The sequence below is a fragment of the Chanodichthys erythropterus genome, chromosome 7, assembly GCF_024489055.1.
Source record: "Chanodichthys erythropterus isolate Z2021 chromosome 7, ASM2448905v1, whole genome shotgun sequence".
NCBI lineage: Eukaryota > Metazoa > Chordata > Actinopteri > Cypriniformes > Xenocyprididae > Chanodichthys > Chanodichthys erythropterus.
Window position 1 is genome coordinate 44,162,505 of NC_090227.1, and position 20,298 is coordinate 44,182,802.

General features: G+C 34.0%; 1 protein-coding gene across 3 annotated transcripts in view; it reads left to right on the top strand.

The window, feature by feature from the left end:
* Positions 1-20,298, top strand: part of fbn1 (fibrillin 1) — a 90,118-nt gene that overhangs the window by 13,277 nt on the left and 56,543 nt on the right. Inside the window, exons 8-20 of one of the 3 annotated variants that reach the window (XM_067390676.1) lie at positions 4,049-4,174; positions 7,639-7,764; positions 9,534-9,686; positions 10,431-10,679; positions 11,468-11,614; positions 12,846-12,965; positions 13,038-13,163; positions 14,228-14,350; positions 14,877-14,999; positions 15,601-15,753; positions 16,037-16,090; positions 18,115-18,240; positions 18,314-18,439. In XM_067390676.1, coding sequence (XP_067246777.1) covers positions 4,049-4,174; positions 7,639-7,764; positions 9,534-9,686; positions 10,431-10,679; positions 11,468-11,614; positions 12,846-12,965; positions 13,038-13,163; positions 14,228-14,350; positions 14,877-14,999; positions 15,601-15,753; positions 16,037-16,090; positions 18,115-18,240; positions 18,314-18,439 — 1,752 coding nt within the window. Of the gene's footprint in view, positions 1-4,048; positions 4,175-7,590; positions 7,765-9,533; positions 9,687-10,430; positions 10,680-11,467; positions 11,615-12,845; positions 12,966-13,037; positions 13,164-14,227; positions 14,351-14,876; positions 15,000-15,600; positions 15,754-16,036; positions 16,091-18,114; positions 18,241-18,313; positions 18,440-20,298 lie in introns of those variants that run through there. The other 2 variants (XM_067390677.1, XM_067390680.1) reach the window with 2 other exon arrangements.

The following is a 20,298-nucleotide window of genomic DNA, read 5'->3' on the forward strand; positions in this document are numbered from 1 at the left end:
GGAATGCTCGCAGTCATGCAAACAAGGACACACTGTCAGAACACATAGATGCATGCTTCAGCGAGCCAGACGATCCCACAACACACACACTGATCAAGATCAACTCTGAAACACTAAAAACTTCCTCCAGGACGAGTGCAACACACACACAAATTAGTCAGATGATGCACCTGCTGATCTGTGAGCTGAAGGCTGATGGGTATGGAGGTTCATTTGTGCCAAAAAGAGTGCTTTATATTATACATAATATACATTATACAAATTAGTAAATGATGATGTGTATCCCAGCTAACAGTGAACATTCTCAGAACATTAGCTAACGTTCTGGCAAAGTTATGAACAAACATTCTTCCTGTAACGTTAATGAACATCAGTTCAAAGTTATCAGGTCTTTATTGTAAGGTGACGTAGTTACAGTGTACTTCCTCAAATAAGTACTGAGTGATATCAAAGACTATAGAATAACGTGTCACTTGTATTGTTTTGAATGGGAGAAAGTGCAACACGCAATATGGCGGAATAAGTCCTGTCTTCTAAATAAGAGCCAATCGCCGATTGGTAAAGTCATTGTGTCACTACAGCGGCCGTTAGAAGCTCCGGTTCCTATAGAAACAGTCAGGCGTGCATTTAGGACTGTGCATGCACATTAGGTTGATCCAGTCTGAAAAATACATTTTCTTGTCATGATTCGAGTGTTTAGAAACAACATTCATGAGACAGTTGTCTTAAAGTTACTTTAGTGATATTAATTAACTACATGTACAAACTATAGAGTTATGGTTAGGGTTAGGGTTTGGTTTAGGCTTAGTTACTTGTAATTATGCATAATTTATTGTTATTACTATACTAAGTACATGTAGTAATGTGTAACTATGTCATCTTAAAATAAAGTGTTACCAAACATAATTTATGCACCGTTCATGGAACGTTTTTACCTGAACTGTTTAGTTGGATGTTTGCCAAAATGTTACTTCTTGATTCAGAACATTCAGAGAAAATTCAAAAGTATCATTCCAATCATGTTTGCAAAATGGAATGTTTTTTCCTTAACGTTCGCATAACCAAAAAAAAACATTTAAAATACTGGATATTTTGAATGTTTCAGAGAACATTCCAATAAAATGTTTTCATAGCTTAATGGGAATGTTAGCAAAACGTTCTTAGAACATATTTTTGTCAGCTGGGTTGGTTCTTTATTTATGTCGTCCTGTTTTGTCATTTATTAAATACAGTTTATGGGCATTTTCTCACTATCTTTCAAAAACTGAAGATCATGACAAAGCATAAAGAAACCTAAGGACTATAAATTCATTCACATTTATCGAACAGAAAGATAAATGCATGAATTTGTTTTAGAAATGCACACAAAAAGCAGAACGAAACAACGCTGCTTGTTTAAACGGCGCCACACGGAACATTTATCAGCTCAGAGCAAATGCATTTACTTGCTGACCATCTCGATCATGTGACACTAAACAGCGGTGAAAGATCGAGTTCGGCGATACAATCCACAAATGGCTCAGTGATTTAAACTAGTTTTAACAGTGCTGACACGGATAACAGGAGAAACTTTGTGCCACAACGATCCAATTAGAAGGCTTTTCAATTCACAAATCACCAACATTTTCTATGGATTTACTATAGTAACTCTAACTATAACCAATGGTATTGTGGCAGAAATGTGGGATATTCATATCAAATTTTATTGCATTGTTAATGTAAACATGTATTCAAGGAGTAATGGAATATAATCACAGTATTTTCTGTTGTTGAGCTGTAGCAGTTTTTGTGCATTTGTACTTTTACGAAATGTCTTTAGGCTAATGTACCCTACAAAAATGAGGTTGATTCAATTTTTACAAATGTAAAAACAAATTTGCATCGGTATCCCAACTCAAGCTACTGTCAAATGTGCATTTCCAAGAGACAAAATGTGTAATATTATTAATATTGACTCCATCTGTAAAATGCATTGCAGAGCAAACACTTATAAAGCATAAAACTGAGCTGAACGCACCTTACACATAAAACTACAGCAATGACAGCAGACATAGACAAATGTGTTGCACAAAGCAGTGCTGGGGTTAGATGTGCCAGTCTGTGCTGCAGGTCTTGAAGAGGATCTTCAGTATTGTCACAGAATGACTCCGGTGTGTGTGTGTGTGTGTGTGGTTTGGCTGTGACTGTAATTCCTCCAGCTGGGTAAATTCTTTTATCGTCTGGCTGTCTGAGCCGCTCTGGGAGGGTGAGCGTGGGCTCGTCTCGTTTTCGTCTCCTCTCTCTCCATTCTGTCTCACACTTCTCTTCAAATCAATCAGGTTTTTATTCTGTCCCTCAATATTTTTCCTTGCTCCTCTCTGTCTGTCTGTCTGTCTGTCTGTCAGTGTGTGTCTGCGCATGTGACTGCATTCTTCTGTGTGTGTGTGTGTGTGTGTGTGTGTGATGCAGGTGTGTGTGTTCACCATTAACCTACACTAGAATGTCCAGAGCCGAACAGAACATTAATTTTATTACAAACTATATCATCAGAATAAATGTGAAACGTTGAACTAAAAACCTGAAGATGAATTTGAGAATGTCTCAGTATTTGGTGTCTCTCATGGGGATTCTTAAAGGGTTAGTTCACCCAAAAATGAAATTTCTATAATTTATTACTCACCCTCATGTTGTTCCACACCCGTATGACCTTTGTTCATCTTCATTAAGATATCTTTGATGAAATCCGAGAGGTGTATGACAGCAATATAATCAACACTTTCAGGGTCCAGAAAGGTACTAAAGACATCGTTAAAACAGTCATGTGACAGCAGTGGTTCAACCTTAATGTTATGAAGAGACGAGAATACTTTTGTGCGCAAAAACAAAACAAAAATAACAACTTTATTCAACAATCTCTTCTCTTCTGTTTCCTTTTCATACGTTGTTTACGTCCAGCGCTTCCAGGTTCATCATCAGAACGCCGACTCATTATTGGCCAGCTCCTGCGTCAGCGTCACACACATACGTCGTGCTGATCACATGATCAGCTTTGGCCAATACTGAGCCGGCAGCACTTCACCTGTGTAAGATAATGATGGAAGAGAAGAGATTGTTGAATAAAGTGGTTATTTTTAGTAAGTATTCTCGTCTCTTCATCACATTAAGGTTGAACCACTGCAGTCACATTACTGTTTTAACGATGTCCTTTCTGGACCTTGAAAGTGTTGATTAGTATATAGACGAGTCATATTCCTCTCGGATTTCATCAAAAATATCTTAATTTGTGTTCTGAAGATGAACGAAGGTCTTACGGGTGCGGAACGGCATGAGGGAGAGTAATTAATGACAGAAATTTAATTTTTGGGTGAACTAACCCTTTAAACACCTCTGATTGGCCATTGTGTTCATGCGCTCAACAGATACGTCGGTGACTTGCTACAATGATCAACGCTTTAAAAACATGTTTTAAATAGACATCTTTGATGCTCTTACACAGATGCATACGGGAGTGTTTGAAAGCAGGCATCTATCAGCGGATATATTAGGAATGCTTTCAAATGCTCCCGTGAACATTGTAGCCAATCATAGACATATCTGTTGAGTGCAATGGCCAATCAGAGGTGTTTAAGAATCCGCAACAGCACATGAACTAAACCTGATGGTGATTATGATCTCCAGCAGAGATTCTTGAGTTTCAGTATATATATAAACACCCTTTTCCCATTTTTAAACAGTATGGTTTAGATCTTTTCTGTGACATAATGGAAGAACATCTTGACTGTCTGTATAAAAAGCCACATGATCAATGACACCGATTTTACTTATATTTGATTGTTCACATTGAAATTAAAGACTATGATTGGTTTTGTCATAACTCTTTGCTCTTTTTTGTGGCTCCACAAAACACACATGAAGTGACGGGGCTTCATTCTGCTGGAACGTCGATATTTCCTCCTGATGTTGTTCTGTTTTGAATTACACACACTGATTTGAGTGCATCTGTTGTGTTGTGTTGTTTAAGCATTTCCTCTGTGTGTGTGTGTGTGTGTGTGTGTGTGTGTGTGCGCAGATGTGGATGAGTGCCAAGCCATTCCTGGACTCTGTCAGGGGGGGAACTGTGTGAATACTGTGGGCTCATTTGAGTGCAAATGCCCTGCCGGACACAAGTTCAACGAAATAACACAGAAATGTGAAGGTGAGAACACACACACACACACACATCAGAACTCGTGGTTCGGCTCTGCAGCTGGAGTTTGTATTGTCTCTTCACACAACATGAGATCTCTTTAACATCTCAAATGTTTCTCCTAGACAGCAGTGACGTTGAGAATGGAGAACAGACTTATACTGAAGTTCTCAGATGTTTCCTCATCTCCTCACCGCAAAAAATGATGTTCTTCCTCAGTAATTTTGTCTTGTTTTTGCTGTGCAAATATCTAAACATAGATATATTTACTGGAGTCTGGTTTAATGCAAACTGCATCAAAATGAAGTGAGTTTGTGCTCAAAACAAGAACAAATATCTGCTAATGGGGTCATAATAATAATCTTGTTTTTGTTCGTGTGTAGTTTATTTTTCTGACCCCATTAGCAGATATTTGTTCTTGTTTTGAGCACAAACTCACTTCATTTTGATGCAGACTCCAGTAAGCGTATGTTTAGACATTTGTGCAGGAAAACAAGACAGAAATACAGTGGAAGAGCATGATTTTACATCTGTCTCCTCTAGAGTTTCAGAAGTCTTTGCATATCTCAAAATTTGCTCAGATTTGCTAAGAAAACAAAATCTCAATATGATCTGCACTGAAACAATTTTCACTCAGAGATTCCTAGATAATTTCACATAAAATTACAAACAAATGGCGAACAACACATTGAATTAAGCATGAAATTTTGAAGTAGAAAGACTAGAATTGTATTTTCTAATAATCTTACATTTTTATTTAGCATGCGCCACTCCACATTCATTTCATAGCTCTAGACTCTTACTGGATGACAATTACTGACTCTTTTGGGTGTTTTAGGAGAAACGTCTGAGACAAAACTCCTTTAGCATTTATCTTTGTGTATTTTTGTCATCTCAGAATTCTGGTTTAGTTCAGCTAAACATCTTCTGTAGTTTGTTTTACAGTAGAATGAGCTTCATCCATTAGAAACTCTCTCACATAAACTGCATCTAAAACGTTGTCTAATGAAATATATTCCCTTTCATGTAGTGTGCAATAGAGCTGTTTGTGAATGTAAAAGCTCTGTTTCAAAGATCAAAGTGCAGATAAATGGAGTTTTTGTCTCCTAAATGAATGGATTAATTCCGAACAGAAACAAGTCGTCAGTAATTCAGTCTCACTTCTGAACCTGCGTAGATTTGTAACTAATTTGCATAATGCCCGCCTCTGGTCTTCATTGGCTGAACAGTGTCTCTTTGCCCCGCCCTCAATAACTGTAGTTGTATCTGAGCCTGGAAGAGTTTGATTCGTGTTGTTCATGTCGAGAAGATGCTGTGAATCAAGAGATAATATCATAATATGATAATGAGCTTTTGGTTTCTGACCAATCACAGCAGAGCAGCTCTCAGAAAGGCGGGGTTTAGAGAGACCAAATCTTCGAATGAAGCGTTTCAGACACTGAGAGAAAAGAGCTGATGCTGCAGTGGATATTATGAGGAAATTAAAGTGTTTTTGATCTTGGATGAATGTGAACCTGTTGCAGGAGACTCGAAAACAACATTAGTAACTTTTAAAATAGCATAATGGGGCGCTTTAAAGCTTGACACCATGTGCACGTTCAGACTCAAGCTGGTTCTGCGATGGTCCCGACATCACTTAGACAAGATTCGCATGAGTTTGTTCAGACAGAGTCTCATTAGCTCAGAGACAACGCTTTCAGCAGTGTTTATAGGACAGAGACAGAGAGAGTCTGGCTGCTTCTTTGTGTTTACAGCAGGACAGAAGAGTTTTATTTTTTCTTGTTCAATCAAATGAGTCGTTACTGAACCCTTTAAAGCAGAACCGAGTGTGTGTTGGTTTTTGTTGTGTAGATGATGTCTGTTCACGGTCTGTGCTCTTTAGTAGTGTGAAACATTTGACTTGAGATTAGAGAAGTTTAGTGTTTCTCAGCTAAACTGTCCTTCACTTACCGACCTAAACCAAAGGCATTAAAGATAAAATATATTTTGATTCCAGTAAAACCTGAAATTTTTTGTTTATATCTATTTATGTAAACGCTATGCTTAAAAAGCTTTGAAACGAAATTAATACTTTTACTCATCAAGGATGCATTAAAAGTGACAATAAAGACATTTATAATGTTACAAAAGATTCTATTCAGAATAAATGCTGTTCTTTTGAAATTTCTAATCATCAAAGAATTCTAAAAAATAAAATGTATGATGGTTTTGACACAAAAATCTGAAGCAGCACAACTGTTTTCAACATTGATAATAATCATAAATGTTTCTTGAGCAGCAAATCATCATATTAGAATGATTTCTGAAGGATCATGTGACGAGTAATGATGCTGAAAATTCAGCTTTGATCACAGGAATAAATTACACTTTACTATATATTTATATAGAAAACAGCTGTTTTAAATTGTAATAATATTTTGTGATTTTTACTGTATTTTTTATTCAGCTTTATTCACTGGAATAAATTACATTTACTATATATGCACATAGAAAACAGCTGTTTTTGAACTAAATTGTAATAATATTTTGTGATTTTTACTGTATTTTTAATCAAATAAATACAGCTTTGATCACAGGAATAAATTATATTTTACTATATATTCACATAGAAAACAGCTGTTTTAAATTGTAATAATATTTTGTGATTTTTACTCTATTTTTAATTAAATAAATTCAGCTTTGATCATAGGGATAAATTACATTTTACTATATATTCACATAGAAAACAGCTGTTTTAAATTGTAGTACTATTTTGTGATTTTTACTGTATTTTTAATTCAGCTTTGATCACAGAAATAAATTACATTTTACTATATATTCACATAGAAAACAGCAGTTTTAAATTGTAATAATATTTTGTGATTTTTACTGTATTTTTAATCAAATAAATTCAGCTTTGATCACAGGAATAAATTACATTTTACTATATAGTCACACAGAAAACAGCTGTTTAAATTGTAATAATTTGTGATTTTTACTGTATTTTTAATAAAATAAATTCAGCTTTGATCACAGGAATACATTACATTTTACTGTATATTCACATAGAAAACAGCTGTTTTAAATTGTAGTAATATTTTGTGATTTTTAATGTATTTTTAATCAAATAAATTCAGATTTGATCACAGGACTAAATTACATTTTACTATATATTCACATAGAAAACAGCTGTTTTAAATTGTAAAATTATTTCACATTTTTACTGTATTTTTGATCAAATAAATGCAGCCTTGGTTAGCAGAAGAGACTTCTTTTTTAAAAACATAAATAAATCTCACCGACCCTGAACTTCTGAACAGTAGTGTTGATAACGATTACTGCTGCAGTTGATATCCTGAAGATCATCATGTGTGTTTCAGAAGGCATGAAGGTCAGTAGATGATGACGAGAACTATTGCTTTAACTAGTATGGTTTTCTTGGGCAGCCATGATGTGCTGGATCTGATGTGGTCTGATGGGTTGTTGTGTCTCAGACATTGACGAGTGCTCTCACATCCCGGGCCTCTGCAGTGGAGGTCAGTGCTCCAACACCATCGGCAGCTACTTCTGCAGGTGTCCGGTGGGCTTCGACACGGCACTGGACGGCTCGCGCTGCATCGGTGAGTCTGACCACCTCCTGCTCTCCTCCTCCAGAGAAACTATTACTGTTTTCTTATTGTTTACATTTAAAGTTGTAATGAAATCCAAAGGTGGAGGATCCCCCACAATCCACTGCAAACTCATGTTCAGTTCATCTTGCATGTTTTTCCTCATTGAAAACTCCTTTCGCTCAGAAAAATGTCACATTGCTATAGTTCAGGGATTCCCATATGTGTTTGTGAGCCGAATCTCTTTGATCTAAAATATTTTCTTGAAGTCCTTTTGAGATTTTAAGTTAATATTTTAAAAGTTTAACAATGTTCACATTTGTATGTTCATAGTTCGCTGATGTAAGTTAATGGTCACATGACATGCAGGTAAACAAATAAAATATTCAATCTTATTTACTTTAATTTTTAGTTAGTGTTTTATTTTTATTTATTTATTTATTTATAAACCATTTATTTTTCATTTTATATTTTCAGAATTCAATTTTTAGCCAGTGTTTTATTTTTATTGATTTTATTTTAAAAACATTTATTTTAAATTTACATTTTTATGATTTAATTAATTTTGTGTTTTGAAACAAATGGTGTTTTGTTTTCATTGTTTTTATTTTAAAATAATAATTATAATTTTACATTAATTCTATTATAACAATAATTAATTATATTTTAATTTGATTTTAGTGTTTTTTTTTCATTAATTTTATTTAAAAATCATTTATTTTAATTTTACATTCTTAGATTTAAATTTTTAGTGTTTAATTTTGATTTATTTGATTTGATTTATTTGATTTATTTATTTTTAGTAATTGTTGTTATTTTAAAAAATATTTATTTTTATTTTAAGAATTAAATTTTTAGTGAGTTTTATTTCGATTGTTTTCTTTTTAATTTAATTTATTATCATTTTACATTTTGTATATTTAATAAAGTTTTAGTAAGTGTTTTATTTTCATTGTTTTTATTTTAAATCATTTTTCATTTTACATTTTTATGTATTATTGATTTTTAGTAAGTGTTTTTATTTGATTGTTTTTATTTCAAAATGTTTTATTTTAATTTTGCATTGTTAGAATTAAAGTTTTATTTTGATTATTTTTTATTTTTAAACCTGTTTTCATTTTACATTTTCAGAATATCATTTTTAGTCTTTTATTTAGATTTTTTTTATTTTGATTCGTTTTTATTTTCAAATCATTTATCATTTATTTTTCATTTTTATGATTTAATTACTATGAGCTTTTCATCAAACCCTGATACCGTTACCGGGGTTTTGAATGTCATTTGACTTTTAACTAACCTTGGCAGAACATGCGTACAGTTATTTGTCAGACCAGTAAAGCATATTAAACTGAAACTGATGAATTATTACATGAAAGTGTAAAAATAAACGTCCTGTGTGTGTGTAAGTGGGTCAGTGGCCTGATGTGTGTTGGCTGCGGTTCTGCAGGAGCGTTTGTGTGGAAGGAATGTGCGCTATGACTCGATCCACTCCAAACGTTTCCTGAGCCAAACATCCTTCTCTTCTCCTCCATCATCGCTCGCTGCTCTTTCGCTCATGCTTCTCCTGTAGCTGGAGATGCTCTGTCATTATACTCATATACTGCACCGTCACATAGCGCGCATGTGTGTGTACGTGAGAGAGTGTGAGTGTGTGGCCACGTATTTTTAAACATTCATTTTGAGACTGTTTTAGCTCCAGAAATGTAACAGAACCAAGTGAAGCACTCAGAAGTGGAGTGACTCTGTATTGAACTGCAGTGTGAACGTCTGCTCTGCTCCAGATGCCCGTACGGGGTTCTGCTACACCAGCATCGTCAACGGACGCTGTGCCAACCTGCTGCAGCAGCGAATGTCTAAGAGTCAGTGCTGCTGTGACAACCAAGGATGCTGGTCTGGATCCACCGTCCCAGAGATGTGTCCCATCCGCGGAACAGGTGACCCGACGCAACACGCTTTAACACGCCTCATGCCATGACAGTTAGTTTCCCTCAATCTCTGAAGATAAGAGTTCATCGTACTGTCAGCCTCTCAGTTCTGATACTTTAGTATGTCTAAAGTGGACCACTGAAATCAAAAACCTTAGATCTGATCTATCACGTTACCGTTGGTGTTCCCCAAGGCTCAGTCTTGGGACCTCTTCTAAATATCTGAACATGCAATGTATCAAAAGAAAAAACAGACCCTCTGCTTTTACATAAAAACTTGTTTTATTCTAGCTTTATGCATTCTTTTTTTATCAACACTTTAATGTGGGTGAAGTTTCGTAAAAACAAAAATGAATAAAAGCTGAGAAAATCGTACAACATGCATAATGCTTTATCGCTTGTTTCTGCTTCTTCTTCGCCTGTGTTTTGATCCGGAGATTCTGTACTCTTTCAGAAGATGCGTAATAGCGCCCCCTACTCTATAACAGTGAAAACATGGAAAATTATGTCAATGGCGGGGAAAGAGTTTCTTTTTTTTTTTTGCAATGAAACTTTCTATTTTCATTAAATCGATATAGTAAATAGTTTAGAACAACTTAACTATTGAAACTGCGTTTCAACAAGCAATATCGGAAGAAAAAAACAGATAATAAATAATGATTATGATACAGAAACTATGTAACAAGTTTCCTTTAATGAACTGAAGAATATGAATATGAAACTGAACAACTCTCTCTCTCTCTCTTTCCTCAGAGGAGTATCAGACACTCTGTCTGATTAGTCAGACGATTGTTGATCCAGATCAACCATATCCTGGTCCTGGCCCTGGTCCTGGCCCTGGCCCTGGTCCATATCCTGGTCCGTATCCTGGTCCGTATCCTGGTCCTGGTCCGCGTCCTGGTCCTGGTCCCTATGACCCAAATGTCCCTTACCCACCTGATGTGTTCCCGATACCTTTGCGGCCCACGTCTGCTGACCTTCCCTCGTTCACCATCAGGCCTGGTAATAAACACAAACACGCATTGGCCAATTTGTAGATGTGATACAAACGGATTGGTATATGAAATGTTTACATCAAAACGCATTTTACTGCCTTTGTCTCAAGATCATGTGATCCGATCAAAGGCAAAAAGGTTAATTTGCTATAATGATACAGTTTTGTTTTCAAAACTTTAAATTTCAAATAAATAAATTTCAGGATTCCACAAGTTATCTAGTGTATCTTTATGACTTTTCCAGTCGTTCATGATTCACTGTTTAAATATTAAGGATAAGAATTTTTATAAATATTTGTGTATAAAAAGTGTATTAATTATAAAATTGCTCATGGAGTTGTAAGATTGTATGGTAACACACTATTTTGATGGTTCATTCTACTAACTATGAGTAACTTTGCATTTACATGTCAGCTTTTTCTACTAACTCGAACTGAACAGTCTACTAATACTCTAATGAGAACTAGTTGACACATAGTTGACAAGTAACTGATACTTGGTAGTATGTCTAAAGTGTCTTGTTCCTACAACTCAAAAATTTTAGATCTGAGCCATGCTACCGTTGGTGTTCCCCAAGGTTCAGTCTTGGGACCTCTTCTGTTTATTTATGTATTGCCCCTTGGACATATTTTCAGAAGTATGGAATTAATTTCCATTGACGACACAGCTTTACATGTTTTCCATGCCTCTTTCCTTGACTTTCTCTATCAAGCTGTCTAGGTGAAATTAAAAACACATTTAATTTCCTTACTGCAGTGTTGAGACTCTGAGCCTTCCTGTCTCTCTCTCTTTCAGTCATCCTGCCTCAGAACGTCAGCATCAGGAACATGTGCGAGGTGATTCGTAATCTGTGCATCAACGGCCGATGCGTGCCGACGCCGGGCAGCTATCGCTGCGAGTGTAACATGGGCTTCAGGCTGGACGGACGCGGCGAATGCATCGGTCAGTAGCTTTGTTTCCATCCAACTACGCATGTGACGGTATCAAATTTTCATGTTGCGATTAATTGCTGAAGCTTTTATCACGGTATACGGTATTATCACGCGATTTAAATAAAATGCAAAAAAACGTGTGGTCATAGTATAACAGGTTTAAGAACTCTTTTTGTAATAAAAATAACTCTGAATGTTTAAATACGATAATACAATACATAAAGTAAAATTTTCAAACAGATTAAAGTGCAAAAGAATTAGGCTATAAAGAACAACAGGAAACACTAAAATAAGATCTCATTATTTAATGCATTAACTAAGATTGAGCAACAGCTACATTTGTTACAGAAAGTGTAATTTTTTGTTAATGTGAGTTAAGAAACACAACTGATCATTGTTAGTTTTATCTCAGTAAGTTTTATAAGTTATTTTGATTTTAGTAATATTATTAAACAGTAACTAAGAAATTAACATTAACTAAGAATAATTAATGCTTTATAAGTATTTTTAATGGTCAGTTTGGTAATAATGAATTAACATGTTAACTAATGAAGCCGTATGTCTCAAAGTTTTACTGAACAATAATCAGAACATTTCCAATCATGTTGTAGTCCATTAAGTCTATTAAGTCTTTAAGTATTATTAAGTCTTTAAGTATTTGGTGCTGTGATGAACAACACTGAGATTACAAAAAAATGAATGTCTGTTTGAAGCATTTTAAAAACTTCACCGGGGGTTTCCGGGGTAACCGCTGCATTTCTGCTGTTCCATCAGGAATAAATTATTATTAACGGTATTTTGAAGTGCCCATGATAACAATATCGTGCATATTCATTATCGTGATATATCGCATTACCGAATATCGGCACAAGTTTACATCCAACGTTGCGCAAAATTGAAATATTGCATAAAACATTTGCGAATAAAGCAGCGCTTCCATCCCATGTGTTCAAGAGAACAAAATCATAATTTCCGATTGGTCCGCTGTATGGTCCAATCACAGCCTCTGCTGAGGCAAAGTCACGTGAGGTTTTGAGTGATTTATTTAGTAAATGTGTCATCGTTTATGCACGTCTGCTTTTTGAATAAAAAAAATATCCACCTCAATTGTGCACATGCGTTTTTTTAGAATTTATGCGCATCTTTGCTGCGTTTTTTAATGCTATATCCCAAAATGTGTACAAAAGTAGGTGGATGGAAACATAGCTAGTGTGATTTCACTTGTGTGTGTGTGTGTTCAGATGACAATGAGTGTGAGCGAAGCCCCTGTGCGGTCGGAGAGTGTATGAACACACATGGCTCCTATTACTGCCAATGTCCCACTGGATTCCAGAGCACTGCGACTCGAACCGAGTGTCGAGGTAATGACACACAAACACACACACACACACATCGCACACATGCACACATGCTCACGTGTGTGTTCTCTGCAGATCTGGACGAGTGTGTGGCCAACGGTCGCATCTGTAACAACGGCCGCTGCGTCAACACGGAGGGAAGCTTCCACTGCGTGTGCAACGCCGGCTTTGAGATCTCAACGGACGGCAGGAACTGCCAAGGTTAGACATCATAGTTTAATATAATAAATTATATCATAATTACGTCAAATTTACGATTCCCTAGCAAAAGGAAATGCATAATACTGATTGTTTCCAAACAGGTTTCACAAATACTCCCATCTACACAGCTCTAAACTGAGCAATGTGGACAATTAGGCATGCATGTGGGCGGAGTCTGAGTGGGGGGGAACATTCTGAGTGGGTGGGGTTTAACTGCAAGGGCAGAGTCAGAGTGGGCGTGGCCTGATTTCAGGGGAGGAGTAAATGACAAGTGCTTGAATTTGATTTTTAGAAAGGTTTGAAATGCTTGGACTTGTTTTGTTGGAAAGTGCTTGATTGTAAAAAGAAATACACTGCCCTCCAAAAGTTTGGAAACACCCCTGGCAAAGTGTGGTTTTGGACGATATCAGCATAAATCCATTTCATTTTTTGGTGCAAATACATTAAAGTAACATGTCAAAGTCAGACATGCCCCTTTGCCAGCTGTGATGCTGGTTACTGGATTAAACTTTCCAATTAAGTTTAGAATACAATGAACCAATCAGAACCAGTTTAGGTCAGATTGCTGCTAATGCTGGATATTTTGATGTATAAACTGTTTATATAATAAAATATGTTTTCATAGTTTGTGTTGTCCCTTATCAGTGCAAAATTATCACAAATTTAAAAGGATTCATGCCAATATTGTCCCAAACCCCACTTTTCTAGGGCGTTTCCAAACTTTTGGAGGGCAGTTTATGTGTATGCGGTTTTCATGCATGAAAAACAAATATATGTTTTGGAAAAAGTATCAAAGTCCTTAATGATGATTGCGATAGTAGTTAGACATTAGACTAAACTTTTGGGGCTATTTGACGGATATAAAAAGTTGTCAGACGTTTAACTATTCTGTTCTTAGTTTCTATTCTTATATTGCATTCTGTTTTGCATCAGAAGAGAATATGAGAAATAAAGTCAATAAAGAAAAACATGTCCTTGAGAAAAAATTGCATGCTGGAAAAAGTGCTGGATGTTCATGAAGACGTCCCTGTTTAAGTGTTGGTTGTATTGTGTGTGTGTTTCAGATACTGATGAGTGTTTGATTAGGAACATCTGTCTGAACGGCATGTGCATTAATGAGGACGGCAGCTTCAAGTGCATCTGTAAACCCGGATACTTGTTGGATGGCACTGGCCGATTCTGTGTGGGTAAGTGAACACACACACACACACACACACCAGCCCTAAACCGTCACACAAACCTGCTGACATTATTTGGTCTGAATCAGAACATCATCTGAGGACCTTTTTACATATTTGGCTCTCATAAACACAGACACACACACACACACACACACACACACACACACACACACTGAAGTCATGCATATGATGTATTTGCTCATTAATGATTTGTATAGTCTCAAGAGGAACAAGTCTAGCACTCAGGAAACACACACACACACACTGATTGTGCTCAGCTTCAGCTCTGAGAGAGAGAGAGAGTCTGAGTTCAGATGAATTATGGGTATTACAGATCTCAATAGTTCACCCTGAAATCAAAGTTTGACTTCATGGACACACAAGAGCAGATGTTTAGCAGCTCTTATATGTATAACGAAAGCAGACGTCGATCAGAGACCATTCAGATCTGAAAATCCTCATATATGATACTTTAAAATGTTTGTGTTCATTTTTATTGTTTAGTAAAGATCATGTGTGTTGTGTGTGTCAGATGTGGACGAGTGTGAGGTTAACGGCATGTGTATGAACGGTCGTTGCGTGAACACGGAGGGCTCGTTCAGGTGCGAGTGTATGCCGGGACTCGCCGTGGGGCTGGACGGACGCGTCTGCGTAGGTGAGCGGAACCACGTTTTGAGACTCTTTATGCTTTCTTCCATGTGATGTTGATGTTTGATCAGGAAAAAGCTCTGCAGAGTTCCAGTTTTTCTCTATATCAGTGTTTCTGAAACGCCTCCATTGAGTTTTCTTCACAATATTCCTCATTTAAATAATTAATGCGCAGAATAAAGGGGCGGGGCCTGCTTGAGTTGGTCGGTAGTGTGTTGAAACTGGAGGTTATGGTAAGGGGCGGGACTTTTCCCAAACACCAATCACAACACACTGCTCCAGCTGACCAATCAGAGCGCATTGTGCTTTTCAGAAGGAGGGGCTTCATAGAGACAGGAACTAAACAGAGCGTTACTGACAGACTGGGAAGAGAGGAGCTGCAACAATGGAGAATATGAGGAGAATAATCAACATTCAATCTAGTAGAGCACAAAAACTACATCAAGACTTTGGAAAAAGAGCATAAAATGGCTTCTTATTGTTCTTGAGTGCAGTCATTTACTCAATGGCTGTTTATCACGACATGCACATTGCTCTTGTTCAAATGAACATGTGTCACGTCCCTCGACGGAGCTTTTGTTGACTTTGATGGTTTTGTTCTCCTGCAGACACACACATGCGCAGCACGTGTTACGGAGCGTATAAACGCGGTCAGTGTGTGCGACCGCTCTTCGGCGCTGTGACCAAATCTGAATGCTGCTGCGCCAACGTGGAGTATGCCTTCGGAGAGCCGTGCCAGCCGTGCCCGCCGCTCAACTCAGGTACACACACACACACACTCACCCACGGATCTAGCGTGACTCTGCATTAGTTTCGGTCCTCAACAGCAGCTCTGACACATCACTCCTCACCTCTGCTCGCTGTGGAATCGATGACATCATGGATGACATCAGCTCCTTTAGAGGTTCAACACATGTCTGAGACTGAAGTGTGTTTGTGTGACTCAAACTTTAAACACACACACACACACACACACACTGCAGACGTGTTTAGAGTTCTCTGGCATCCGCAAGCACGCTGTTAAATTGTGTGTTTATGTTCCAGCGGAGTTCTCGGCTCTGTGCACTTACGGCCTAGGAACTACGACTGATGGCAGAGGTACGGAAAAACACTGGATGGATGGATGGATGGATGGATGGATGGATAGATAGATAGATAGATAGATAGATAGATAGATAGATAGATAGATAGATAGATAGATAGATAGATAGATAGATAGATAGATAGATAGATAGATAGATAGATAGATAGATAGATAGATTTAATACTATAATTTTATTTAATTATATATAATTTGATTTATACATAGCACATATTTCACCCCAAAATAAAAAAAGAGTATAAATAAATAATAATTATCAAATTAATGTGAAATATTATTTAAAAATATATTATTATTATGTATTTTATATTATAAAGTTGAATATTCATTCTATACATTTCATAATTTTATATAATATTCTAATTATATTTCATAAATAATATCATTCAATTTATATATAGCCCATATTTCCCCAAAAAATCTAAATAAAATAATACATAATAATAGTTTAGATAACTATATGAAATATTAAGCAGTTAATTAATACTTATTCTAATTATATAAATAATGTAATAAAATGAATGTATCCACTGATATGTATATATATATCCCATATTTCACCTGAAAATCAAAAGAAAAAAAAATATAATAATAATAATTTAGATAACAAATATGAATTTTTAAACAGTTACTTAATAATAGATCTTAAAATGCAATTAAATTAAATATAATTTATTGTATATAACTATAATGATTCATAGCATTTAAGCATTTTTGAAGTGTATGCATAAATAATAATTTATACAATCAATATGAATTATTATTAAACAAATATATTATTATTGTTGTATATTATATATTTTAAAATGTAATATTTGATCTATACATTTTATAACTTTATTTAATATTCTAATTATATTTATTTAAATAATGATATTATTCAATTTATATATAGCCCATATTTAACCCAAAAATCTAAAGAAAAAAGTATAAATAATAATTTATCAAATTAATGTGAAATATTGTTAAAAATATATTATTATTCTATATTTTATATTATAAAATTGAATAGTCATTCTATACATTTCATAATTTTATATAATATTCTAATTATATTTCATAAATAATATCATTCAATTTATATATAGCCCATATTTCACACAAAAATCTAAATAAAATAATACATAATAATAATTTAGATAACTATATGAAATATTAAACAGTTAATTAATACTTATATAAATATATAAATAGTGTAATAAAATGAATGTATCCATATATATGGATATATATATCCATCCCATATTTCACCCAAAAATCAAAAGAAATAGTCAAAATAAATAATATTAATTTAGATAAATATGAATTTTTATACAGTTACTTAATAATAGATCTTTAAATGCAGTCTTTATAACTATAATGATTCATATATATAAACATTTATGAAGTGTATGCATAAATAAATTATAATTTATACAATTAATGTGAATTATTATTAAACAAATATATTATTATATATTATAACATTTAATATTTCATCTATATATTTTATAACTTTATTTAATATTCTAATTATATTTAATAAATAATGATAATATAATAATTATACCCATCAATCAAAAGAAAAAAAAAGTAATTTAGTTACTTAATAATATATTTTTATAATGTAATTATTTAAATAAATATAATTTAATGTATATAACTATAATGATTCATAGCTCTAGATATAATCATTAATGTGTATGAATAAAATAAATATAATTTTTTATGAATTTTGGTTGAAATATGAGCTGGTCACCCATGTATTTTATTCATGCATGTATGTTTAATTGCATAAATCACAACTTTACTTGATCACAACATGTAATAATTGCTTTAATGAGTTTCTGTCTAAAATGAGCACTTGATGTCAGCTAACGGCAGGATTTGTATTATCTCAGAACTGTACATTTCTGGACATTATTTTGACACAGTCACCTCTGATAGCAGATCACTCTAAACTGTAATGTAGACACATGCATTTTCTGTAGAGCTGCTTTAAAACAATAAATAAATGTGAATGTCTCTCTCTCTGAGTCAGATATAAACGAGTGTGCGCTGGATCCTGATATCTGTCAGAACGGCGTGTGCGAGAACATGCTCAGAACATACAAGTGTAACTGTAATCAGGGCTTCGAGGTGGACATCAGCGGGAAGACCTGCGTGGGTCAGTATCTCTGCAGACATGACCATCACACACTCGCAGATGTCTGCGTCACCGCTGTGTGTGTGTGTTTCAGACGTGGACGAGTGCTTGATGAACAGTCAACTGTGTGATAACGGCCTGTGCAGGAACACGCCGGGCAGCTACACGTGTAACTGCCCGAAGGGCTTCATCTTCCATTCCAGAACAGATGTGTGTGAAGGTGGGTCACGTCACAAACACACATATCACACTATCAAACACACACACACTTACACACACACACACACACACACACACACACAGCAGGACGACAGTCTGATGATGATGGAAATCAGATGAACATGCTTAAAGTCAGCTTAGAGTCAGTTTGATTCATTTCTATTAATGATTATCATTATAGTTATTATTAGTTGTCGTATAGATGTTATTATAGTTACTATAGTTATCTTGATTGATTATCATTATAGTAATTATTAGTTGTCGTATAGATGTTATTGTAGTTATCGTTAATGATTATCATTATAGTAATTATTTGTTGTCGTATAGATGTTATTGTAGTTATCGTTAATGATTATCATTATAGTAATTATTAGTTGTCATATAGATGTTATTATAGTTACTATAGTTATCTTGATTGATTATCATTATAGTAATTATTAGTTGTCGTATAGATGTTATTGTAGTTATCTTTAATGATTATCATTATAGTAATTATTAGTTGTCGTATAGATGTTATTATAGCTATCGTTAATGATTATCATTATAGTAATTATTAGTTGTCATATAGATGTTATTATAGTTACTATAGTTATCGTGATTGATTATCATTATAATTATTAGTTGTCGTATAGATGTTATTGTAGTTATCGTTAATGATTATTATAGTAATTATTAGTTGTCATATAGATGTTATTATAGTTACTATAGTTATCGTGATTGATTATCATTATAGTAATTATTAGTTGTCGTATAGATGTTATTGTAGTTATCGTTAATGATTATCATTATAGTAATTATTAGTTGTCATATAGATGTTATTATAGTTACTATAGTTATCGTGATTGATTATCATTATAATTATTAGTTGTCGTATAGATGTTATTGTAGTTATCGTTAATGATTATCATTATAGTAATTATTTGTTGTCGTATAGATGTTATTATAGTTACCATTAATGATTATTATTATAGTTATTATTAGTTGTCGTATAGATTTTATGGTTATTTTTAGTTATTAGTTGTCGTATAGATGTTATTATATTTACTATAGTTATCTTGATTGATTATCATTATAGTAATTATTAGTTGTCGTATAGATGTTATTGTAGTTATCTTTAATGATTATCATTATAGTAATTATTAGTTGTCGTATAGATGTTATTATAGCTATCGTTAATGATTATCATTATAGTAATTATTAGTTGTCATATAGATGTTATTATAGTTACTATAGTTATCGTGATTGATTATCATTATAGTAATTATTAGTTGTCGTATAGATGTTATTGTAGTTATCGTTAATGATTATCATTATAGTAATTATTTGTTGTCGTATAGATGTTATTATAGTTACCATTAATGATTATTATTATAGTTATTATTAGTTGTCGTATAGATTTTATGGTTATTTTTAGTTATTAGTTGTCGTATAGATGTTATTATATTTACTATAGTTATCTTGATTGATTATCATTATAGTAATTATTAGTTGTCGTATAGATGTTATTGTAGTTATCTTTAATGATTATCATTATAGTAATTATTAGTTGTCGTATAGATGTTATTATAGCTATCGTTAATGATTATCATTATAGTAATTATTAGTTGTCATATAGATGTTATTATAGTTACTATAGTTATCGTGATTGATTATCATTATAATTATTAGTTGTCGTATAGATGTTATTGTAGTTATCGTTAATGATTATTATAGTAATTATTAGTTGTCATATAGATGTTATTATAGTTACTATAGTTATCGTGATTGATTATCATTATAGTAATTATTAGTTGTCGTATAGATGTTATTGTAGTTATCGTTAATGATTATCATTATAGTAATTATTAGTTGTCATATAGA